At 50.6% G+C, this 25,114-nt stretch overlaps 8 protein-coding genes; 4 read left to right on the forward strand and 4 right to left on the reverse strand.

The window, feature by feature from the left end:
• Nucleotides 1-3,622: 3,622 nt before the first annotated feature.
• CHC_T00008517001 (chloroplast 3-oxoacyl-[acyl-carrier protein] reductase orecursor) lies at nucleotides 3,623-4,369 on the reverse strand. Its single transcript, XM_005715477.1, has one exon. The coding sequence runs from the start codon at nucleotides 4,367-4,369 to the stop codon at nucleotides 3,623-3,625; it is 747 nt and encodes a 248-aa protein (XP_005715534.1).
• Nucleotides 4,370-4,825: 456 nt separating this feature from the next.
• On the forward strand, nucleotides 4,826-5,266 carry CHC_T00004180001 (hypothetical protein). Its single transcript, XM_005715478.1, has one exon. The coding sequence runs from the start codon at nucleotides 4,826-4,828 to the stop codon at nucleotides 5,264-5,266; it is 441 nt and encodes a 146-aa protein (XP_005715535.1).
• Nucleotides 5,267-5,430: 164 nt separating this feature from the next.
• CHC_T00004181001 (hypothetical protein) lies at nucleotides 5,431-6,801 on the forward strand. XM_005715479.1 is given in 2 exon segments: nucleotides 5,431-6,633; nucleotides 6,634-6,801. 1 exon segment carries the CDS (start codon nucleotides 5,431-5,433, stop codon nucleotides 6,631-6,633), a length of 1,203 nt encoding a protein of 400 aa, XP_005715536.1. The 3' UTR covers nucleotides 6,634-6,801.
• A 1,709-nt stretch (nucleotides 6,802-8,510) lies between these two features.
• On the reverse strand, nucleotides 8,511-9,404 carry CHC_T00009445001 (Translation elongation factor EF-Ts, mitochondrial). Its single transcript, XM_005715480.1, has one exon. It carries the CDS (start codon nucleotides 9,402-9,404, stop codon nucleotides 8,511-8,513), a length of 894 nt encoding a protein of 297 aa, XP_005715537.1.
• Nucleotides 9,405-13,151: 3,747 nt separating this feature from the next.
• Nucleotides 13,152-15,313, reverse strand: CHC_T00004182001 (hypothetical protein). XM_005715481.1 is given in 5 exon segments: nucleotides 13,152-13,184; nucleotides 13,185-14,165; nucleotides 14,226-14,811; nucleotides 14,889-15,070; nucleotides 15,161-15,313. The coding sequence occupies 4 exon segments, from the start codon at nucleotides 15,311-15,313 to the stop codon at nucleotides 13,185-13,187; spliced, it is 1,902 nt and encodes a 633-aa protein (XP_005715538.1). The 3' UTR covers nucleotides 13,152-13,184.
• Nucleotides 15,314-17,322: 2,009 nt separating this feature from the next.
• On the forward strand, nucleotides 17,323-21,647 carry CHC_T00004183001 (hypothetical protein). The gene is made up of 4 exons (XM_005715482.1): nucleotides 17,323-18,176; nucleotides 18,270-19,321; nucleotides 19,424-21,294; nucleotides 21,468-21,647. The coding sequence occupies exons 1-4, from the start codon at nucleotides 17,323-17,325 to the stop codon at nucleotides 21,645-21,647; spliced, it is 3,957 nt and encodes a 1,318-aa protein (XP_005715539.1).
• A 691-nt stretch (nucleotides 21,648-22,338) lies between these two features.
• On the forward strand, nucleotides 22,339-24,092 carry CHC_T00004184001 (hypothetical protein). Its single transcript, XM_005715483.1, has 5 exons — nucleotides 22,339-22,372; nucleotides 22,586-22,859; nucleotides 23,001-23,130; nucleotides 23,285-23,824; nucleotides 24,027-24,092. The coding sequence occupies exons 1-5, from the start codon at nucleotides 22,339-22,341 to the stop codon at nucleotides 24,090-24,092; spliced, it is 1,044 nt and encodes a 347-aa protein (XP_005715540.1).
• The window catches only part of CHC_T00004185001 (hypothetical protein), a 1,251-nt gene continuing 228 nt past the window's right edge, over nucleotides 24,092-25,114 (reverse strand). The window contains 2 exon segments of the mRNA XM_005715484.1: nucleotides 24,092-24,922; nucleotides 24,923-25,114. The exon segment at nucleotides 24,923-25,114 is cut by the window's right edge and continues 228 nt beyond it. Coding sequence (XP_005715541.1) covers nucleotides 24,923-25,114 — 192 coding nt within the window. The 3' untranslated portion in view covers nucleotides 24,092-24,922.

The raw sequence follows: 25,114 nt of genomic DNA on the forward strand, positions 1-25,114 counted from the left end.
AGAGCGACTGGGAAGACCAGCGGGTCTTAGCTCTGTTGTCGCTCTCCGCGTCATCCGTGGCTCGGTCAAGTTGAATCATCTCCAATTTCGATGCCATTTTACTGTACAATTTCTACTGCACATCACACATATGCAGTACGTACACGTCAACGAAGACACCAGAAGAACACCGGCCGGTGGCAGGTCATTACGTGGCCTCTGCTACGCCGAACCGACTGTTCAGTCATTCAGTCATACTTTGTTTTTTTGGACACAGGTCCGTTGTACCTTTTCTTTCCGCATCGATACACCAAACACGGACGCATGAATCATGAAGGGTTCTCTTGTCATGATGTCACGCCGTTGTGTAGTGTAGTCTTCTGCCTGAGAAGCTTCAACCTCTCGCTCTTGTGCAGCAGTTCCTCCATCTGTATACTTCGTAAATTAATCCCTTTTGTCATCAAGCCTCGATTGTTCGAGATACCTAAACATGCGAGTTTTTAGGCCGTCTACGTCAAACTTACCCTTCATCCATTGTACTCTGAACGTTCTCAATACATTTAAGCAGTCTCCTGATGGCCTTCCCCGCCCCCCTTCAACCCCCCACCTCAATCTGACCTTCCCTCCCCCCTCCCCCTTCTCAATTCAGCCTAGTCGTCATGTCCTCTTCAAGCCCATTGTTTTGCTTTGCCCTCGCCCTCCTTGTTTTGCAGACCAAATGCATATGTCCAGACTCACTTCAGATAGCCATCGGTTCTCGCACCACGCCCAACACCATGAACCCGACGTCCGGTGAAGGAATCACCTTCTTGACAATTAATAACGGCAAGTGGATACGAAACTCACTTGCCAATACCTCAATTGTTGGGGAGAACCCGACCTTCATTGCCTACTCTAAACCATTCTTCTACTTTGGCGACGTTGGGAGTCCCGGCCTCCTCCGTGAGCTTAGGGTATCGCCAAAGGCCCCCTTTTTCAGATCAAGATCCATCCGGGCACTTGAAGGAACCGGCGCCCACGTCACTGTTATCAGTGCGACGAGTGATGTCAAAGGAACTGGACGCACTAGAGCCCTGAAGCGCTCTACGACACGAATAGTCGTCTCTGCAGACTATAGAGGGAGCTCGGTGTCGACTTACATTCGCACAAAAGATTCATTCGAGGCCGCAGACGTCTTCAACGTTCCCTTGGAATTGGCTGCTCGAAATCGCGATTCATCACTTTCATCCCAGCAATCCGCACCGCATCCGCACATGGTGCTCAAATACAAGAACGGGGTTATAGTTCCGGATCTGGGCTCTGACCTTGTGTTCTATTTGGGGATATCCAAGAATGGCAAGATTCGTGAAAGATCACGCCTCGAGTTCTCGCCCGGTGATGGACCTCGTCATGCGGCACTCCATCCTAAGTCCGAAACTGTTTACGTTGTAAACGAGATATCTCTCTCTGTAACTGTACTTCGTCCAGTTGGGAAGGATCAATTTGCTATTGCTGGTAGAGAGGAATTGCTTATAAAATCTCCGGGAGAAGGAGAAAAAATCAAAGCAGCAGCTATTCGAGTGTCAGATGATGGCATGTTCTTGTACATTTCGATTAGATACTTGACCGCAGAGAGAGGGACGATTGTAGCTTTCTCTTTAGACCCTGGATCAGGTGAAATCAAGAAAAGGGTTGGGGAATGGTCTGCTCAAGGTTCACACCCACGAGACATCATCATCATCGAGAGCGTCAAGTTTAAGGGCAAGTGCTCTTCGTTCCTCGCCATCGCCAACCGCGATACGGACAATGTTGCGCTAGTTGAGCGTAATGTGACAACTGGGGAGTTGTCGAATGAAGCTGCGGCAAGTACCACCGTTCGAACGCCTGTGTCAGTGCTCATATATGACTGAGACAACTTCGCTCAGAGTAGCAGAACGAGGAAACCTTCGAAAAGCATATGAGAAGAATCACTTCCATGGCTTTGCGTCCCTGTCTATTATAAAGTCTGGGTCAGGTTAAATACCCTCATCGCTAATTTTTCATCGGTATGGGAGACGACCTGAACGAAAGGAGACCCCTAAACAGCCACAATTCTTTCCAAGCATGTATTTCCCGTGCAGAATTACGAACCGATTACTGTTTTGGTGTGGATGGATAAGAGATGTGCTTCGGAGATAATATAATCAGGTAAAAATGTGTCGTCAAGGTGGCTCTACGAAGAGCAAGAATTACTGCAAACAAAGCTCGGTAGGCTGTCATTATGTCGACAGTATTGGGGTAAAGCCTGCCATCTTTCATTGCGAAGTGATTTTAAATGTTATGCTCTAAGTCGTACATTCTGCTGGATCTCTCCCGTAGGTACAGTACTGTTTACGAATGTCTCACCAATGAAAAAGTAATAGAAAAATGTGTCCACAGTTTTGGTTATGTTTCGGAAATCATTCATACTCATACACATTGGAGCCATTCTAATGACAACTGAATACCGTATACAAAAATGACACATATGTCATTTTTTTTGTACATAGTGCAGGTCGGTTTGAAAGAGGAACGCTGTATACCATAATGATGAAAATTGAAAAGGCAGGCAAGACTAAGTTGCTCGCATGGGATAATCAGACCAATAAACAGAGTTGTGGCGTGGAAATAGATATGGTGCCCCCTGCGATAACGAAAGATCAAAAGCGAGTGCAAGCAAGATAGATTAGAAAAACCCAAGTGATGAAATTCTAGAAGAGAACCCGTTTTAGACGGCTCGGCATCCCTCCAAGGCTATTCACGTCACTCTTGTCTCGACGTCGAAATACCAACTTCGATATCTAGTTCTAACTCACCATCGTGATCCATTTAGAGGAGAATCTAGGGGTCTGCTTCTCCTCAGGTGCAATTAACACAAGAGTATAACCCTACTTTTGACTGCTGATTCTCTGATCAACGAGAAATGGTGAAATTGTAAAGTTTGAGGACTGCTGCCGCTCGCGCCGAGTTTTGAGAGCACATCTGGCGCTTTACCGTCCATGAAAATAATGCAACCATGCCGATATTGAGGTATAGGTCGTGGTGGGCGTGGTGCGACGCTCATAAATGAACGAGAAAAAAATAAGGTGCAATGTGTGCCTACAATCAGAGCATGCCATGGCAGATTTTTTGAATACTGTAACTGCTGTTGAAAGAGAACTATGTAATTTGATTATTATTGTCTTGGACGGGTATTTTTCACGAGTGATGCGAGAGGGGCACGTGAGAAGAAAGGGCTGAGTGCTCTGTTTTTTTTTGTAGAGACTGACGACAGTGCAGTATCGTTCGACACTTGGGAAAGGTACCCTTGAAGGGTACTGCGCTTCACATTGCAATACTGTACAAAGCAACGGAAACAGAGTGGTGTGACTCGCCTTCTGCCAATAGAAATCGCGGCACTACAGGCGAGATTGCTCTATTTTGAGTCCGAGGATTTCCGTTGAGGCTGGCTCTTTTCTGACCATGATGCTGGAAAATAAGCTGATGGTGTGGGTTTAAGGTCACGTGATGAGACTTCCTGGGGCGGCCTTTCTCTCTCAAGAAGAGGAAGCCCTTGCAGAGAAGTCAATGCAACATGTTGATAACCGCTTAAGATGGCCTCCGCCGCAAGACAAATATCAAAATGTTATTGAAGTTTAGTTGTTTTCTACGCTCCAATAGCGATACCGCCATCAACACTAAAAGTATGACCTGTGATATAAGCCGAAGAGGGGTCCAAAGCGAGGTACTTGACAAGACCGGCAACCTCCTCGGGCTCACCCAACCTCTTCATAGGGATCATCTCGGCAATTTTTTCTGTAGGTAAGGTTGCGGTCATGTCACTGTTAATAAAGCCTGGGGCGACAGCGTTGACTGTAACTCCTCGCGGGGCGCACTCCCTCGCCGCGCTCATAGTCAGGCCTATGACACCTGCCTTTGCCGCTCCATAGTTAACCTGGCCCGCGTTTCCAATAAGACCAACAACGCTAGCAATGTTGACAATGCGGCCGCTTCTCTGCTTGAGCATGAGCTTCGCAGCTGCCTGTGTGCACATAAACACGCCGGTGAGGTTAAGGTCGATAACCTCCTGCCACTGGCTGGGCTTCATCCTTAGCAAAAGGCCATCCCTTGTAATGCCTGCGTTATTAACCAACACGTCGACGCGACCGAAGGCATCGACTGCGCCCTTGAACAAATTGGCGACTTGATCGGGGTCGCTCATATTGCCGCGGATGGCGACGGCGTCGCCGCCGAGCTGCTTGACCTTTGCGACGGCGTCCTCGGCGGCCTCTGCGGACGAGGCGTAGTTGATGACGACCTTGCAGCCCGCGGCTCCCAGGGCCTCGGCGATGGCGCGGCCGATGCCGCGCGAGGAGCCCGTGACGACGGCGACCTTGGCGTCGTCCGCCACCATGGTCGGCGATCGCGAGGGGGACGTGTGCGCGTGCGGACGCGCGTGGTGCGGGCGCGAGGGGAAGAGCGCGCGCGAGGAGGAAACGCAGGTGGGGCTCGCCGCCAGCCGCGCAGACGGGCGCGACAGCAGCGGAAGCGCAGAAAGGAAGGCCGGGGAGGCGGATCGCGGAGGTGACATCGTGGCGGAGGTGTGGCGGAGGTGTGGCGGAGGTGTGGCGGTTCGTTAGGAGCGTGAGCGAGAGGGTGCGGAGGAGAGAGAGGAGGGCGGGGTTTAGTTAGTAGAGGATTGCCAATCGGAGAGGGCGGGCTTCAGAGGCTGTGAAGAGCATTGATTGTGCATGGTGATTGGAAGGGATCAAACCGAGAGTGCGAGATTGCGACCGGAAAGGAGTGACACGTGGATATGATTGTACGTACACGTGGCATACGGATCGTCCTGTATGCCACGTGTACAATCATGTCCACGTGTCAGGAGCGAGGCGTGGAATGCTTGGGCGATGGCCACGTGTACGGCAGACCGAACGGATCGCGATCTGCTGAACGAGAAACCCTTGTTCTCCAATCGGGCACGTGCGGCTCCCCCAGGTTTTCGAGCTCCGCCCAGTCGCCTGCCGGCACCCCGCCTTCGTTCCGCCCCCACACCTCCGCCTCCCCCTATTTCCCTACTCCGCCACGGCCGCCCACCACAATCTCCGCACAAACTCCTCCCGAACCCTCTCGCGTGCCGTTTCCCCCGTTCCACGACTGGATCCCCTCCGCAACATGGTCGCCTTTGTCCCCACCGTCGCGCCGTCCGTCGCTGCCGCGTCGAGCTCCTTCCTCGCGAGCGCCTCCTCCCTGCGCAATGACCGCCCCGCCGTCCCGCTCGCGCCCGCCCGCCGCATCGCCCCCTCCATGACCATTCTCGACGGCCTGGACACCGTAAACCAGGGCTCGTACGGCTTCTCGCGCTACATCCTCGGCCCGTTCCAGCCGTCCGTCCTCTCCCCCGGCTCGGACGACGGCGAGCGCGAGCTCGTCATCCGCGCCGCCTACCGTCACGTCTTCGGCAACGCCTACATCATGGAGGAGGAGCGCGCCGAGCTCGCTGTCCCCGAGAGCCAGTTCAAGAAGGGCAACCTCTCCGCCAAGGAGTTTGTGCGCGCCGTGGCCAAGTCCTCCGCGTACAAGACGCGCTTCTTCGAGGGCGCGTCCCAATACCGCTTCGTTGAGCTCAACTTCATGCATCTGCTCGGTCGCGCTCCTGATTCCCAGGCAGAGGTAGCGGAGCACATCCGCCGCTACGCTGCTCAGGGCGTCGACGCTGATATCGATAGCTACATTGACTCGGAAGAGTACGCATCCGTCTTCGGCGAGGACAATATTCCCTTCTTGCGCTTCCGCGGCGCGTACACACCCTGCGAGTCGTTCAACAAGCAATGTGCGCTCAAGGGTGGCTGGGCCAACTCGGACAAGGCCATGGGCGGTGCCGCGCTTTCCGGATACAACGGCTCCGACGGCCGCCAATTTTCTCGCAACATTGGTTCCTACGTCACGGGGAAGCCGACGCCGTACGAACATGTTGCCGAGAACACCCCGCTCAAGACGACGGCCCCCAACTGGTACGCAGTGCCCAATCCAGCACTCGCTCCCACCCCCGCCTATGTCAGCGCTGCGGAGGTTCGTGCGTTGCAAAACAAGGTCGCCGATCTTCAGGCTAGCTATGACGCTGAGTTGGCGAAGAAGAATGGCGGTAGCGCCAGGGACCCGCTCTCGCCTTTCAGGTCCATGGTTTCTGACATGGGTCCCTCTCTCGATAGAGGATTTGCCTACTCGGGTGGTGACCGGTTACTTGCAAACCCTTTCGCAAAGCTCTTCGGTGAAGATGAGAGCCCACTCGCGGAAGGTGGATGTAAGTCGTCGGATTACACTCGCTTCCACAAGCAGATGGAGAATGATACTCTTTCTCGCGTCGAAAAGGAACTTGAAGAGACCAAGGCCGAGTTTCGTGTCCTCTCGAAGGCTTTAGATGCCAGCACGCCTATCACTCCTACTATTCAACTGCCAGGTCAGATTGCCGACGCTGTAGCCATCGCCATTGCAGAGGACCCGATCGCGAGTCGCCCCCGCATCAGCACCGCGTCGAGGGCGAAGCCCACGCCAGCTACGCCCAAGGCCGGCCTGAAGATTGGTCCAATCACTGTGCCATCGCTTGGTGGCATCTCCTTGCCTGACTTGCCAACGCCTTCCCTTCCCTCGCTTCCGTTTTTTGGTAAGAAGGATTAGGATCTAATACCAGTGTGACGTTGGTTTGCATATTTTTCCGAAGGAAGATGTGTTTCGGAAGGAGATAAACAGTTGTTTTCAAATAGTATGTGTCGTTTTTTAGAAAAAGCTAACGCCGTATATTTTTTGCTCTGAAAAAGCTACAGTACGGTATACTGTAAGATACAATACGGATGCGCGATCCAAAATACCCAGCTCTTCCCATCAACAATTTGCTTATGCGGTGGAGATGCTCTAACATTACATGTTACGGTATTGCTGGCATTTTTACCTTTGCGCTGCAATGAATAGGGCTAATGATTATCACGGTCATATGTGAAATAGCATAGATGCTGTGTCAGGCTCACCTCAACATGACAGGTATCGGTGTCCGTGAATAATCTTTAGGCTGTTGGCTCTGCCCAAGTAGAGGTCCAAAGAAAAAGCGCCCATGGGGCATATTTGTGGGGCTTGTTGCAGCCGTGGGCTCCGGTGCAACTCTCCGGTACTCTTTTCCAGTAGGTTCAGACAAGACGTCCCCATTGGCAACCCATGTCTCGGGCTTGTCCGGCCATCTCTTTGTCAATAGGGATGAAGGTACCAAAGAAGGGGTGCGCTGCCTTGGCGACTCAGACGAGGGCTCTGTTTTTGCACCATACGAGTAGTAGCGGACCCGTACATCATCCGTTGGCTCCCCGGTCGTTTGCAGGCGAGGCCCAAGGGTGTTTTTTGGAGACTCGGTTGATGCGACATACTCAAAATCATCAAAATCCGACATGGAAGCCTCAAGAAAAGGTTCCGTCCTTAAACTGAGGAGTAGTGTTGAGGCAGGAAGCAGATGCTTCATTGAGACAGGCTCTGGTGGTACGGCTGAGGGGGTAGAGTCAATGTGAGGTGTATTGTTGTAGATACGGTTCATGCGTCCAACTAAGTTCTTCATGCCAGCCATTAAAGGTTTTGTTACGAAAGCCCATATCGCATCTGCAGATGTAGTTGCATGAGGCCCACGTTGCAGTACATTTGTTGCGTCGCTTCCCACGCGATTTTCCGAATAGCTGCGTGTTAAATCTTGATTGTGATGTCGACGTATGGAAGTACTATCTTCAAAAACGCCCCTCATTCTTTCAGCAGTCGTTTCGACGACATTCGAAGGACTATTGTTTAGGGACTTCTCGTGAGTTGGTTTGAACGACGCATCATGACGAATTGGAAAAGCGGTGCTTGAAAATGTAAGTAGCATTGAGGCAAGAACGACAATTTGCAGCTCCATTTTGTGGCGAATGGTCCCTTTTCTTGGATCTATTGACAAACAGATGTGTGCAGAGGCTTGGGCAAAAGGTGTGGAGGAGGTGACCTGTCTTTCTTGCCATTTATAGAAAGCTATTCTATAAAAACAGTTGCTAAAGGGCTTATGGCGGGCAGTTTTGATTTAATCGTCGTTTCATGATGATCAGGTAAGCCATCTTGGAAGGGGACAAGGATGGAGGCGCGACTCTAGAAAGTTGAAAAGATAGTGATGGCAGCTGAATTTGAGTCTTTGTGGCGTCCACTTCACATAAAACATTTGAATGCCATGATACGGGACAAATGACATCTCCATTTTCGCAGACATTAGTCACTGTGCGTCAGGGACCTTCAGCTGAAAAAGGAGAACACAGTACCATCGGAATCTCGCTATCTTTCCTTTGACATTGCTCACAGCTTCTACATGGTCGTGGATGCATTTGCTTGTACGCATATTTGTGCTCCAAGTGTACGGCTTGGTTACCCAAAGGGCATTTCTGGTAGAGCTCGAATCATTCAAACAGACGAGGCGTCCTGTTGGGCGAAAACAGCTAATCTTGACTTAAACATAGAACTACAATTACGAAGGTGATTTCGCACTTGGTAGTATCAGTCTATTTCTCCCCAACTACCATCCGACACATAGCTACAATCTCCGAGTCAGCGGTCTCCTTCTTGAGAAACTCCTTTACTGCCCGTGGCTCGCCGCTGTAAGAGGGGTTGTCGACGAGCATTTCTTGTTCTTCCAGCACAGATGACGCGTACCATTTTCTTAACCGACCGTGTGCCATTCTTTCTAGTATTGCAGGTGGCTTTGGTTTATCGCCAGCTTTTTGCTCGGCAAGAGCTGCTTCTAATAAAATTGAACGCTCTCTTTCTAAATCCTGAGGGGGAATAGAGCCAATGCTGATGTAACTTGGCGCGGCGGCGGCGATATGCATAGCCATCCGCGGGCCCGCTTCATTTAGCGTCCCTCCTTTCAAAGCAACTAGGGCACCAATTCGTCCGCTCCCGATTCCAGCCGAACCGTGTGTGTATCCAAATAATGCCCCCGATGCAGAGTCTAGGGTCATGACGTTAGCTCTCTTCAAAACTATGTTTTCCCCCAGGGATGACACTGCGCCGAGTACCATTTCTTTGTTCTCGTCCTGTTCCAGCAGCTGTTGTGTGTCTAACGATATCATTGTGTTACAATCGGCAACCCGTCCTTTGTTCAACGCAGATTCTGTAAGTCGATTCACGAGCTGCACAAATTGCGGGGTCCTTGCTACAAAGTCGGTTTCAGAATTGACTTCAATAATTGATGCGCGACTCTTGTCTGGTGAGATAGCGATACCGATCAATCCTTCGGAAGCATCCCTGTGTGCTTTCTTTGCTGCGATACTTGCCCCAATCTTGCGCAAGTAAACGATCGCAGCCTCCATATCCCCCTTCTCTTCGTCTAGTGCCTTCTTTACAGCCCCAATTGGTGCACCCGTTCTCTTCCTCAGTTCCTTAATGGCATGCATCGAGGCAGCGCTGTGTCTCTGTTTTGTCGTGTGCAGAGGCCTCGACGTGAAGGTAGGAGATGTGACATGCTGAAGTGATCTTTGCAAGCAAAGGGGTGATAAAGCGTGGCGTATCATTGCGCCTCTTTGCAGTGGTGTGCTGGTTTCAGCGTTGCAAGTCCTCTCGCCCCAAGAGTTAAGGAGATCCGATTAGGGTACGTGAGAAGAAACTGCCGTGAATCAGCTCGAAACAAGAACGCAAGAGTACGTTTTGTAAGATATCCAAAGTTGACTTACGAAAGTTTGCTCTCTACGAAGCGGGACGAAATAAGGAAGAGAGCAACCATCTTCCCTCTCAGACTCTTGAAAGAGGCTTCCCATCTTTTCGATTTCACATGTTCCGATTACTGTACAGAAGCGTAGATTTGATCATTGGGTGATGTTTCCCCCTCATTATAGAAATTTACCGAAAAATCCAGATGCCGGGGGCCCAATCCCAAGCGTCGACATGCGGTCAATGAGCATCCATTAGCTTTCAGATCCCGTGCCGAGGCAACGATTGATCCGGTACGCGGAAGGGTGGTAATGTGACGTGAAACACGTTTAAAGCCCGACTTGAGCTTCGCAACTGTATCAATGCATTTCCCTCAATGACCGTCAGTCCTAGAATTCGACGGCGGTAGTACCGGTGTCGTGGGGGTTGGGGTTATGGAGGTGGAGGCCAGTGGTTGCATTGCAGTCGGGCCCATTTCTCTGATCTTTGAAGCGAAAATCACTCTTTTTGCCTGACGAAGATGACTCGCAGCATCCCCCGTCTCACTGACAGATACAAGCTCCTCGAGGGGAATGAATAATTCTGCAATGGCCGCTAAGCTGGGGAGGAAATGAGTCTGCCCCTGTCCGTTATTCTCTTCTTGCTCAACACTTGCTTGTCCAACCACACCATTACTGCCAATGCTCGCATAACCCATAGAAAGTACAGCCTGTTGAGCTTCATTGCGAAGCGCAGCCAATATCTCTTTCTTCTCCTCCAGGCAGAGCCACGCCTCAAGTTGGACATCGCTAATGTTACTGAACCAAGTGGAAGACGGCTGAGCAGAACCAGGAAGAGTTTGACGGTTGGCCACTCTTCGCAAGCGAATAATCGTGTTCACTCTTTGAATCCTCTCCTTCTCCCGTACGCTGCAGGATTCCATTAGCATCTCTGAGTTATCAAATGCTCGACTCTTTCCGTGTCTAGCGATCAGAGCCGCATTGTATTCATCCGGTAGTATATTTGTTTTGACCCAACTTCGGGCAATACTTTGGGCTGAAGTCTCTTTCCACGTCTCCGACAATATTTCCGCTACATCGAGAAAGTTGGGATCGTCTCCTTCATCTAGGCCTTTGAAAGCCTCAGTCTTGTTTATGCTGAAACCCTGTATCGCCTCGCGGAAAGGTAACAATTCCAATACTCTTTCCAGCATTGCGTACCGATATCGCTGTTTCACGAGGCTCATGATGCCCTGCTCCATGGGATGATGTGTCGCCCTTGAATCCGGTGGTAAGTGAAAGAGTTTGACCTGCCCTCGTTGATCATGTACAATGTTTTCATCAATGACATGCTCCACCAGGAGCGCAACATTCTTCCATGAGTGTTTCCTTATGGCTGGAATGAAAACTTCATTAAACCATTGCTTGAATGTCGGGTTGTCAAACCAAACGTTGGGCTGGGTGAGGTATGGCAAGGGGGATGGTCTGATACGAAAGCACGCAGGCTGCTTTGACTTACCAATTATGGTAATTGGGACTTTCATAGTTCCTGTGGCATTCGCGCAACATACAAGAGCTGCCCTATCATCCAGTCCCATATCCGGTGGGAAAGACATCGCCACACTTTCCTGGCTGTTTCCACCTGAATCCAATAAGTACGAGTCCCGGGGAAGTACTTTGTGGAATATTGATGCATCATATACAGTAAATATGCAGTCAGCATCATATCGCTGCAGTTGATTTTTGAGTGAAACACATTCTGGAGTGGCTGGCGCTTCACTCAAGGATATAGGAATATGCATTAGGCGTGCGGATGCTATGCGAATGTTATGGCGCTTGGCAAATGACCTTATCCAGAAATCAGTCGGCGTAAACTCTCGCAGATCTTTGGCTTCCTCTTCGGAGAGCTGCGAATTGGCAAGCAGTTCCTCTTGTATCTTTCTACTGCAGTCTCGCACGAGCTCGGTCGAGATGAAAACCTTGTTTCTTCGGGATACGTCCAGAACTTCGACAACCTTCGCTTCCAGGGCGGTGTATTTTTGCGAGCTGCCCTGCTTCCTAGACTTCATGGAGCCTTTGACACCGGCTTGGCTTAGACCCCTGATCACGTCGGCCTCTTGCCTCATTCTCAAAATCGCGCGTTTTGAGGAACCGAACTCGTCGGCTACGTCTTGAAGCGCAGCGCCGTTTTCCACCATATCCAGAGCTCTCAGCTTTTCTGCCAAGTTCAATCGTCGGCGTTTAGACTTTCGAGCACTCTGGTTTGCCGCTTGTACCGACTCGGCGCATTGTGTGCATATCCTTGCATTCTCGTCGCCGTTTTCTTCTCCTGGGATGCCGCACGTCGCATGGACAGAACGCTCACATTTCTGGCAATGACTGGCAGCCGTGGGCTCCGAAGGTTGCGAACAGTTCGGATCAGCACATTGCATGGCGCTGCGGGATATATTCATGTTTGGAGTTTCGCGTCTGTTTCGCGCCTGTTTCGCGCCTACAGTATGGTGCTCTTGCCAACGCGTCTGTTGCGAGTTAAAGGGTGAAGTACGAGTGTCACCGATGAGAGCAAAAGTCGTCTCACTCGATGGCGCGAGAGAGCGGAAATCAATACAGCGTCGGAGCACAGTTGGGCGGGATGTCCGTCTGAAACAGAGGTTGGCGCTGTTCGCTACATACCTTCGGACTGAGGTTCAGGCGTCTGAATAGCGCACAAAGGAGCAAAAATTTGTATTTTTTTGTCCAAGCCTTGCGGGTTGTTTTTTGGCGCTCAAAATCGTCTGTAGCGCGCTCTTGGTAAAAGCGTCATACTCTTCATACTGAACTCAGCAAAGTCATCCGCATACTGCGCAGGTCACCATCCTGCCAACCCGAACTCATTTTTGTTTTACAGCGCTGATATCAGGACTGGTTACCTTGGTAGCTACATTTCGCGTATCTCGGAGTGGGTTCCTGAAGATTGTTCACTTCTCCACCATAGCAGCTTGGCACTCTTCGACTAAAGACGGAGCGATTCTCAGGAAGATTCAAACATGGTCCGATTTAAAAATCGATACCTGCTTTGCGCTATTGACACCGAGTATGGGGGTGACCGCGAAATGCTCACGATACAGTCCCGTGAATTGTTATCGGCGGTTCAGGCTTCTCTAGCAACAAACTTTGGTGATCTTGCCGTGGGCCAGTCCATGGCCTCCCTCGCAGTGAAGCTGTGGGCTCCGGCTTTGAATTTATGTATTCTGCGATGTAGCCGGGATTATTTTCGCACCGCTTGGGCTGCAACTTGTTTGATTACTGAACTAATATCCTTGCCACAGCTGGGCAGAGTCCGGTTTTCAGTAATTCACGTAGGTGGAACGATTCGCTCCTGCCAAAAGTCCGCAGCGCAGCATGCGAGGACGATTATCATCGAAAAAAGGGCAGTGCACAAGGATGCAGGAAAGACTGAATCTGCGGCGTCATCAATGATGAACGAAATGCGTGCAATGGAAACATGAACAACACAACATTTCAAATATGAGGGTGCCTATTAACATTGTTTATGAAAAGGCTCGTGAACTACTTTTTCAATTTTCTCGCACGCAGGCCTGGATCCAGAATCTGCTTTCTCATTCGAACACTTTTCGGTGTCACTTCCACTAGTTCGGCTTCCGACACATAACTGATAGCCGTCTCCAAAGAGTATTGCCTATGCGGAGCTAACCGGACATTCTCGTCTTTAGATTGGGTCCGGAAGTTCGTCAGTTGTTTGGCTTTAACGGGGTTCACATCGATATCCATATCTCGATTGTGTTCCCCGATGATCATTCCAGTGTAGACAGGTTCACGAGGCCCAACAAAAAGAACACCGCGTGCTTCCAAGGCTGCTAGAGCATGCCCAGCCGTCATCCCAGAAGCCATAGAAACTAAAACACCCTTTCGCGTCGACACTGATGATTGAGTTGCTTTTCTCGGAGCCCATTCTGCGAAGATGCGGTTCATGATCCCAGTGCCCCTGGTATCTTGAATGAAAATGGGACGGTAGCCCAGCAGCCCTCTTGATGGACACAAGAAGGAGAGTTTTGTTCGGTCACCGAGAACCGGCTTCATGTCAATGAGATTGGCTTGCCTCGCCGAAAGCTTCTCGATTATAGCACCTGTGTGATCGTCATCAACTTCGATATGTAATTCTTCCACGGGTTCCACCAAGTTGCCCTCGTTGTCCAGTTTTGTGAGAATCTTTGGCGGCGAGAGAGCTAATTCGGCCCCTTCACGTCTCAAAGTCTCGACAAGAATACCGAGCTGAAGCTCGCCACGCCCCTTTACTTGTAAGCCATCGGATTCGGCGTCCTTCTCAACTGCAATCGAAACATTGTTTTCAGCCTCGGCGTACAGCCAGTCAGCGAGTTTTTGGGTTGTTAGTACTTCACCCTCCTTTCCGGAAAGGGGAGAATCGTTCACATTGAATGTTATTGAAACAGTGGGCGGGTCGATGGCAGGGGCCCACAAAGGCTTAATCGTTGGAATGGATAGGTTGTTGCAGTCAGCCGCATTTGCTGTCTCTGGAGGAAACGCAATTGTATCTCCGACAGCCATATCCTCGACACCCGCAATGGAAACGATATCCCCGGCCGATGCTACTGGTATGTCCTGCCGTTTCAATCCCCGCGAGGCCATGATCTTTGTGATCTTAGCATTCTTTCGTCGAACCCCGTCTCGACTAACGACATGCACAGGGTCTCCCACTGTTGCAATACCCGAACAAACCCGGCCAGTTGCAATACGGCCAAGGAAGGGGTCGCGACTGAGCATTGTAATAATAAACGAAAACGGCTCGTCCAGAGAAACCTTCGGGCAAGGCACAAGATCGACAATCTTCTCAAGAAGTGGAATCATTCCCATATCCCTCCCAGAATTCGGATCCATAGAAGCCCAACCTTCTTTAGCTGAGGCGTACACGGTTGTGAAATCGAGCTGCTCTTCCGAGGCATCGAGGGAGGCAAAAAGATCGAAAAGATCGCTTTCGACGGCTTCTGGTCTTGCGGATGGCCTATCAATCTTGTTGAGGACTACGATTGGCTTGAGATTGAGGGCCAATGCTTTTGACAGAACGAATTTTGTCTGAGCCATTGGACCTTCGGTGGCATCGACGAGCAAAACGGCGCTGTCAACCATGCCGAGAATGCGCTCTACCTCGCCACCAAAGCTGAAGAGTAATGAAAAAGGTTAGCATGCAGTTTAAAAGAAAGTTTGATAGCGAGAAATGGTGTGATTTGTTCATACTCGCTATGACCTGGGGAATCTACGATGTTGAGGAGATAGTCCTTATACTCGACGGTTGTGACTTTAGACGTAATCGTAATCCCGCGCTCCCGTTCAAGATCTCCGGAATCCATCATGCGATCCTCGCTGACTTCTACGGAACAATCGCGAAGAATTTTGTCGCAAAGAGTAGATTTTCCATGCTGAGAAATGCGGAGAATATTACGCTGCGTTAGTTCTAGTTTAGCAACAATCTTGCACCCAAAAAGCATGCGGTGCATGTTTCAACTCACATCAACATGGGCGATTATTGCAGCATTTCGAAGCAGGGAAGGATTTCGTGCTTCCGTCAATGATGTTGCTACGGATGGCTGAGCGCTTAGAAACCGACGAGTTGTAGCCTGTAGCAACCGCAACGTTCGCAGTTGTGAGAACATCACTTGCATTTTCCATGCAACTGGGAAAACAACAAAGGAATTCCCTCTTGTAAAGGCTCTCTCCGGCCTCTGTAAAAGAGCAATGCAAAAACTCGCATCAGCAGGCAGTTGCAACGCGGTCGGCGCCGGGCTGCTGGTGATGACGTCACAGGCCTTTTAGAGCTCGAATGTGAGGTGGCCCGCTTCTCCTTGTCCGAAGCAAAGTCTTTCCATGCGCCGTGCCATGTAGTGTACACGTTGCAACCCGTGCAGAAGTTCATGCTACGCTCTTCTTCTTTTTCCCGCCAATTTTGAATTAATTCTTGATATATGTGTACTGTACACGAATTTCGAAGCCATCCCCTGCAGAAGAACTTTATGCTCTGCGGGCAATCGGATCAATGGCAAGGTGCTCTTGCTTTATGTCTTCATCGTCCTTGATTTGCCCCTCTGAATCACTGACAACATTCAAGGAAGAAAAAATAAGTTGAACCTGTGTCTCTTCCGCCATTGACTTAAACCGTTTTGCGGAGTCCTTGTAATCGACTCTTTGGGGAAATTCTCTCTTTTTCATCTCGATCCATCAGCACTCCACTGCTCTTGTCGTTATGGTCTGCGTTGCAGCATCCTTCTCTTCCACTTCTGCCTCTCTTCCGGGTGTCCCCACACCACCCCCCAACGTTTGGCCCACCTGGTCAAGCTCCCACCCGTGCTATCTCTCACTCTCACCTTCTCCGTTGGGCCGTCGCGCGGAATGGCGTTCATCGACCACAGTTCACCTATCCCTCGCCACTCCATCAACATGTCTACCCACACTCGCATTCCTTCCCCCAGTTTCTTCCGCGCTCCCTACCTCCCTACCGGACCTTGCACGACTGAAGGCGCAGACAAGTGTCCCGGCTCTCGTCACTGCGGGAGAAGGTACAGTACTTCTCATCGCTGCTCCAGCCGGCGATCTGCATCGCGTCGCTCTGCCGGAAAGAAACGTTCCGACCAACCTGTTTGCGCTGGTGTCAGGCCTCATTGTCGAATGCAATCGATCAAGCAACGACGCCTTTGCGCACCTCTTTTTGAGAGACGCTCTTGCAGAACCTTCACGGCTTAGCTTTCCCTCTCCCGCGCATCGCATCATTTTCGCATCAGTCGATGTGCCGATAATTGTGTCGAGTGATAACCACAAAGTGTTCGTCTGGGCAATTCGCGAAACCGAGTCGACTCCTGACGAATCGATGTGTGAAGTCGAAGATGACCCGTTTGCGGCATTCGTACAGCAAGCAGTAGCCGAAAACATGGAGTCAGAAGAGGACGAGCAGTCCGCTCGAGAACCATTACCTACCGGACCCGTCCCAGTCCTCACGCGGTTGTTCGACATGCCTGTGGTTGTCGGCCAGCCTGTATCTGCGTTTATGGCACACGATTTGAGAGGCAGACTCGTCCTTTGCTTGTGCATTGCGAGCGCCCTCACAGGCTTGGAATTCGCAATTGATGGGATGGATATCGCTGATGTGAAGCCTACGTTCTGCATACGTGACGTTGTCACAGCGGCTCCAGTGCTCACGGTTCGCCGACACCAGAACTGCCTTGATATTCTTGTGAGGCATGGGAATGGAAGTATGAGTCTGTTCATGGGGAGGAATCGGTTGTGTTCAGTACAAGTCGAGCCGCCGCCACCAGAGACTATAGATAGGCGAAAGGAGCACCAGCGGAATTCGAAGGATCTTCGCGTCTGTGATGCGGCAGGGGCAGAGTTTGGTCTGAAGGATGCAAAGGGCTTTGTCGTTCGCTATGAATTGAAAGCCGCGGCGTTTTCATCTCCTCTGGCGAATGCGTGTCTCTCCGCTGTTTCTTTTACGTTTGAGGAGGCAGGTATAATGCTTCGTTTAACAACTTTGTACCATGATATTCTAACTCTGTATGCGCAGCCCCATTTCTCTTCCTTCAAAGGCGGAAACGATCCGGACTGGTCGGCATTTGAGCACGTACTTTTACAGATAACCTCTGATCGAATTCAGTACCAGGATGAACTGTCTGAAGATCGAATGGACTTATCCAGTGAAGACCTGAACGGCACTGACACTTCTGAGGGCACTGATGACGATTGGATATACCTTCTGAACAGCGACTTTCATAGCATTCGCAGCAGATCGCGTTGCCTAGGGCCTTGGCCGCACTGTCCATTTAAGTCCAGTGGCGTAAAGGCCACTGATGTTGACATCATGACGTCTGATCAGGAAACTCATCGCCTTGTTTTGCATGCCCTGCATCTTGTGTATGAGGAACAGAAATTGCGGCCGCTAGCACGAGATTCCGTGATTCGTTTGGCACGTTTGAATGTTCGCCTTGCGATTGCGATTGGTGCCTCTGACTTCATTGACCATTATAGACGGGATCATAGTGCGGTTGAACACTTTCAAAAAAGACAACCGCCCCTCAGCCCGCCACAGGATGCCCTAGTTCCGTGCATTATGACGAATTTACGTGATTTGATAAGAGGGGAATGCGAGGCTCACACTGCCTTTCTCCCCACACTGTCTAACACTTATGAATCCCAATGTCAGCAACTGATGGCATCATGGCAGTCTCAAAGTCCAGCAAGTACGTGCGTTCAACTTGTAAGGTATTTTATCCGATTGTACGGGAAAGCTGAAAGGGGAAAGTCTTTTGAAGAGAAGGCGGAGTCTCTTCTTCTTGCCATGGTCGAAGATAACTTTTGCAAGACAGACCTAGAGGGCCTCCCGGTCGGCGTCGCGCTCCCCCTACAAGACGCATTATTCATTTGTCGAAGAAAACCAAAGGCGACCTGGCCGTACCAAGCTTTTGCTCTTATTGGAAGGGAGGATCTTTTCAACTTCAGCCGCTTCGATTCGGAGAGAGTTACTCGTCCAGGACAGGAGTTTGAAGGTATTAACGAGAGCCGTGCTTTGTTGCAGATACAGGCTGCTGCGACATCGCTCAGACAAAACTTGGATGCTGGGTTACTTGACAGTAGTGATGGGATTCTGACATCTGAGAAGGAACGTTTGTCTCAGGGCTCAGCGGACGAAGATGGTTGTGAGATGGAAACCCATCTATTTCGTCTACGATTCAGTGAAGATCGACGGGGTGAGGAGGTGCGGAGAATGCTTCGGTCGACGGACCCAGTTACAATGACTCCTCCTGCGAATCCATATCCAGATTCTATAATGGAATTTGATATCGCATCTGAGCAGCGGCGAAAACTGGCACGTCTTGTGCGCAAGCGTTACGCTGCTCCAGTAGGGCGAGGTGCATATACCCTAAGGACTTACCTGCCTTCAGATCCAACAAAACCACTGGTGATCCCAAAAATTTGCGTGAGTGGAGTTCTTTTTTCGCAGAAGGGCAGTGTGGTCACTTTGAATGAAGCAGAAGCGAGCGAAGGTCAGTGGGGTGAATTCCACAATGGTGTCGCGGCAGGACTCCGAATTGTGGCAGCTCGCACTGACGACGATAGCGACAACGGTCGGATTCTAACCCGCGCATGGATTGTGAATCACAGACCAACTGCATCTTCTGGGAGCTCTAGTCATGCCGGCATGCTTCTAGCTCTAGGGCTCGGGGGCTATCTACCGGCCCTGCGCACGACAGATTACTACGAATATCTTATACCACGACATGATCTAACGTCCATTGGCCTAATGCTAGGTTTGGCTGCAGGCAATCTTGGTTCCCGACATGATAAGATCACAAAGATGCTCTGCGTGCACATCAAGTACTTCAACGGTCCTGGATTTGCAGTCCCTGATTTCCAGGTATCCATGAACGTTCAAACTGCTGCAATTTTGGGACTAGGTATGTTGCATCAAGGAGCCGGTGAGCATCTCATAGTTGAAGGCCTATTCTCCGAACTTGGTCGGCGGCCAAAACCAGGTGACAATGTTGATGACAGGGAAAGTCTTGCACTAGCTGCGGGTATATCAATTGGACTCCTTCATCTCGGCAGTGGTTCATCTGCATTCGATGCTGCCGACGAGCGTCTTATCGACCGTCTAGTTCTCTATGCAAATGGGGGACCAGGGGGTAGCGTGGATGACATGTCAAACCAGATGGAAGCCATCGCACTCAAGGGTGGCGTCGGGAATGGCCCTGAACGTCCGAATTCGGCTGAGGCTGATTCTGAAGCGTCACGGGTAAAAGAAAGCAATTTCGTCAACACAGATGTTGTTTCACCTGGAGCACTGCTTGCATTGGCACTGGTATACTTAAAGACAAACGAAAGACGACTAGCCGACAGGATCGTACTGCCAGACTCCCTATATAATTTGGACAGAGCCCGACCTGATCACGTGTTTCTGCGAGTACTGGCTAAGTCGCTCATTATGTGGGACGATATTTCGGCAACTCAGGAATGGATTCTAAGAATAATTCCAGAGCTGATCAGACCAGTGAGTAACGGTGACTCTATTGACTTGCTCGGAGAGATTGCTATTGGAAGCACGTATACAGAAGTTGACATTGACGTACCCGGCATCATTGATGCACGAGCTTTCGCGACAGCTGGGGCGTGCGCTGCCATCGCCCTCAAATATGCTGGCACCAATCATCCTCTTGCAATCAATCTGTTGTACGACATGTGCGAGACGTTTGAGAGAGCACTGCTGCAACAGGAAACTCAGCATGAACCAGTGACATGGGTGTTCATGACGTGCCTGTTTTCAATGGCACTCTCGCTTGCAGTCATTGTTTCAGGTAGTGGAAATTTGAGAGTACTACGTCTCTTCCGCAGGTTACGAAAGCGTCAAGGCCGTCCAGCTGGAAGCAGTAGGTATGGATACCATCTCGCGATACACATGGCCATCGGCTTTCTGTTCATGGGAGGAGGATGCCAGACGTTCGGCACAAGTAACATCGCGATCGCTGGGTTGTTGTGTGCCATATACCCCCGCTTCCCAGAAGACGTGAAGGACAACCAATTTCATTTACAAGCATTCCGACATTTATATGTTTTGGCGGTGGAACCTCGTTGCATTGAAACTCGGGACGTAGACACTGGGAAGCCTTGTTGCGTGGACGTCGAAATTGAACTGAAAGAAGGTCACAAATTGAAAACGAAAGCGCCCTGCATAGTCCCTGAAGCCGGGACTGTGAAACAAGTTTCAGTTGTAAGTGAGCGATACTGGCCAACAACAACTCAAGTCATTCCCCCAATTCCCGGCTATGGGTGGTTTTCGAACACACAGAGCCAGGTTCTCTTCGTGAAAAGAAGAACCGGTCATCTCCCATATATTTCGGATCCGAAGGGATCAAAGGGAATTGCTGCAAGGTCTTTGTCCCGTAGTTGGTCAGGCAAGAGCGACTCAAATTCTCATTTTGATCAAGTAGATCATTTGGTTCAGGCATTCAGTGCTGATGCCGAGTTGCAAGCCTTCGTGACCCATTTTTGCAGTCCCTTGAAGAATTCTGAGCAATACTATACAGCAGAGAAACTCGAGGAAGACAGGGCCCGACGTCACGTGGAATGGATGTTTGAATGCTTGTCGAACGACAAGGCTGACGCAGTGAGGTTGTACATGAATGCCGAGCGCGCTTCAACCGCAGTTCTTGAAGGCCATGCGAACCCTTCTCACGTCGGAAGCCTAATGCTCCTGAAATCTTACATTTACTCTTCTCAATTGCCGAGTACGCCACTATTGCAACCTGCCTACCTGGCGAAGCTCATTCATGCAATCCACGCCACTTTGAACACAACCACTATGCAAGAAAGGATATTGAAGTATATTTGGAGCAAAGGGAGGATGTGGCCAGGTGCGGAAGAAAGAAATGGAAATTTGCGAAGATTGGATTTAGATTTTGGCATTGCTCTTCGAATGGAAGAAGTCCCATGTCCCAAAGGGTTGCCACCCCTTTCTGCAGCTCTGCAGCTAGCAACCTCGGACAGAGCAACCGCAGGAGATCATTGGCTGTGCTTTGCAGATGAACATAGGAGCACTGCTAGTATCACAGCAATAGAATGTATAGTTGCTGCTCTGGATGGGCGAGGTCTAGACGACCACGTTATTTAACGTAACTATAACATTGATTTACTGCAGAGTCTGGCTGCCTCACGCCTTCACCTCACTGCATGTTGTAACGATTTGTATCGCCGCGCGAAAACGGCTGAGTTTATGTTGGAGAGTCACACTACTTGCGACGCTCCATAACTCTGCACCGCATCAACGTAGCAGAGCAACTTAACTGTATAATATATGAAGTCAAACCCTCAAAATATCTATTCTTAACAGCTCTCGACCATACAATTGGTCTGTGCTGCACTCTCTCCTGGTACAGCTCCAGAGCGCAAGCTGCAAGATATATAGAATCTAGTCATTTTCGAAATGTTGCTGCTACTCTGGTCTCGTTCAATTAAAACCAGTTGTATTATGCTCTTTGTTGGATGCTGTCCAAGTCTGAGCTGACGGCAAACAGATCCCTTTATTTGTGAGCTTGAATTTTTGCGAACACAGAGATCTTATGTTCAGAAAGCACTCTAACAACTTTTTGCACTGCCTAATGCTTAGGTCATGTGTCCACGAACAATACATTGTAGGCTTTTTCAGAGGTCTGCACACTTGAGACTTACTTGTATTGAATATACTCTTGTGAGGTGTCTCACGGACCCAACAGAGGGTAGCCCACTATTCGAGCGATTCGTGCCCTGCAATACTTTTTACATTCTGACGGATAGGGTATCTATACGGTTAGAAGATATATCCGATGAATAATCATGCAGCCGTTTATTAGAACAATCTTCTTCTATTGCTTAGGAACCGTAACCGAAGGCAAGTGACTCACCCTGTCCTCGTAGCGAACTTTATTCATATCCAGTCGGCAAGAACTGGTTTCAAATATGCAATCCATGAAGAAGACAGAGTCCGAAAGAAATGTAGCCTTACAGAACTAGAAATTGCTCTTCATCCTTTTGATTTTCGCGGACGCCACTGAACAAATACATATTAATCAGGAACAAATTCTAACGGCCAATTCGAGTTTTTCTAACCGTTGTCCAAAATAACAAACTTTCTTTCAAACTGTAAGACTATATGCTGTTTGTCTAACTGATGCCTCCAAGTAGACGTCTTCCAAGAGCACGATGTCAGCAGCCAACAGAGACATGAGACATTAATATACGTCTTTCGTAGCAACGTTTCTTTAGAAACTTCTACGCCAAGGCCAAGAGCGCAGCGAGAGACTACGGAAAATCAGGCCCTTCCGCCAATAAATTTTTGGAGAATTTCCAATCTCGTCATTTAATGCCCTTTGAGCATCTTGTGCGGAAATAAAGGGCTTTACTGTAGAGGGCGGCAGCAAGATCCGCTCAGCTTTTACGATTGCCAGAACCACCCCGAATAGTGCCGACGAAAGCACAGACGCGTGAGGTTGAGGCAAAGAGATTCTCAATGCAATCGCTGAGGCGATCTCTGGTCCAGCCAAGTCTGTATGTGAGGAGCAAGGCATGTTGCGGTCCGGGCCTTCAGCGATTTTTCGCCACTGGAGATCAAGGCGAACGACCACCTTCTTCAGGTTCTTTGGACAGGCGTGAAAATGACCGTGAAAGCCTATTCAGTAGAGAGAATACCGAGTATGTTTAAACATCGCTCATTTTTGTCGCCAGATCATCCTCGAAGCATGGCATGATGCAACCACCCCGCGCGCGATACTGGCGCTCTTTGCGACTAACCACACGCTACTTGCAAAACAATCTGCGTCGGGAATTATGCAGAGGTATTGCGCCGGGCGAGCTTTCCCGAATGCGCGTAGCGTATGGCCTACTGAAAGAACATGTTGAGGCTCTTGAACAGGACTTCGATGGGGTTGATCCTCACACAAACCCTCTACTTGACCCCCGAAGCGTGCGTTGATCGAATCATTTTCCGGGGAGCGGCGTCGAGCACATTTAGTCTCAATACTCGGGGCGAACACGCCTTCGGCTTCTAACGCTGATGTGAAATTATGTCTTTTTCTATACTATTGGCGAATTCTACTAACCGAATATGCGGTACTTAGTTCGACGTCAGAAAAATGCCAAAGCTGCCGAAGGAAGTGCTTGAACAATTCCGGCGCGATCTCCCCGCCGAAGTAGCGAGCTCCAGCCGCCCGGTATCGACGCGCGGGATCTGGGATGCACTGAGCAGCAGCAGCGGGGCGGCCGGCGCGATGAGCCCGGAGCTGCACGACGAGAACGCGGCAGAGTGGGCCGTGGTGGACGAGCGGACGATGGACTCACAGCAATTTTCGCGTATGCAACGGCAGTCGTTCCGGAGCACGGTGGACGTGCCGTTTCGCGCAGACCCTCTATCGGCCGTGCGCAGGAAAAGGAAGAAGAAGAGCTGCCCGTTGCAGGATGAGCGCGGGCGCGTCAAGGTGGACTTTCGGGCCGGAGGGACGCTCAGGCCTTATCTGACGGAGGGTGGGAAGATCATCCCGAAGAGGAAGAGTGGACTTTCGGCGAAGGCGCAGAGGAAGCTGTCGAAGGCTATTAAGACGGCTCGGACAATGGCGATTATTGCGCGGGAACCGAGGGGGACTTTGACGTACGAGGAATTGGTGGAACTTGAGAAGACTTTGTGATCGGTTACGGTGGCACGGCGCAAACGAGGACAGAAATTTGTGCGGCACGTCGCACTGACAGATGAGTCGACAGGCGAATAGAATATTTTTTGCCCATATTTTTTTTGCGGAGATGAGGTTGTCGACTGATTGATGACAGCGTGGCCGCTATGAGCCTTAGTTGTGGGATCAAAGTAAGACCCAGCACGGTTGCCTGCGACGGCTTCATGAAGCAGCAGCAACACGGCCGGTGAATCAAAGGTGAGAACAGATTTCTCAGTTAAAGAAGCTTTTACAAGAAACCCCTACTACGCTCAACGATGGTCAATCGAACCCACTCCACGACGACTAGAAATACAGCACTCAGTGCGGCAGCGAGTAAAATATAGTGCATGCCACAATAGATCCAGACACGGCGACGGCGAACAAAAGCGCTACCACAATGATCGTGCTCACGAGGCGCATGACCCCAACATGCGAAACCCTCTCAGTAAGTACAGCGTTCAAGAATGGATGAGCGCTAATCGTGATGATGATACAGATGTAAAAAAAGTGATAGTGAAAGAAAAGAAAGGAAGCCTATGGTAGCGTGGAATTGGTCAAATGGTGAGATCAATAAGAGTTGCAGCGATTCCAGTGACGGCCTGATGAAATTGAGGAGCGGGAGAAAGGGGCGACATCGGCTTGTTCGCCTCAAACGAGTTGGTATTGGCATTGGGCGCGGACACCTTGGCATGGATGTCAGTGTCAACCCGGCGCGAGAGTAAGTTTTGTTCTGAAATGGGGGCACGGCGAACGCAGCGCTTGAGAGCGCAAGGGTCCGATGACTGAAAATGTTGACAAATAAGAAGTGAAAATTCGTGGTGAGCCTTGTCCTGGTCGCGGGTGTTGAGCAGCGGGTCGTGCCTCGAGGGAGCATCTCGCGGCAAGCGGGCGAGAGAGTCAAGACGGGCGAGGTCGTCCTTGGACCAGATGTAGGCGCGGCAGCGGACGAGAGAGCCTCGACGACGGCGCAGCGGGTTGGCAGGGGCGAGACGTCGCTTGCAGATGGGGCCGGCATCGCTTACGCCGCTGTGCAAGGCCATGGCGGGGGGATTATGGTTGGGGAGGACGGCCTGTGTCGTAGGCGACGGTGAGGGTGGAGGCCGTGACGAAGCGGGGGAGCATGCGGGAGCGGGGGCGCGAGAGTGGGGGCGCCTCGATTGGGCGCTGAGGGGTAGACCGGCGGGAGCGAGGGCAAGCTGGGGAGAGGGGCGGTGGAGGCGGGTGTGCAAGTGGGCCGGAAGT

This window comes from Chondrus crispus, genomic scaffold, assembly GCF_000350225.1.
Source record: "Chondrus crispus Stackhouse genomic scaffold, scaffold_217, whole genome shotgun sequence".
Lineage (NCBI taxonomy): Eukaryota > Rhodophyta > Florideophyceae > Gigartinales > Gigartinaceae > Chondrus > Chondrus crispus.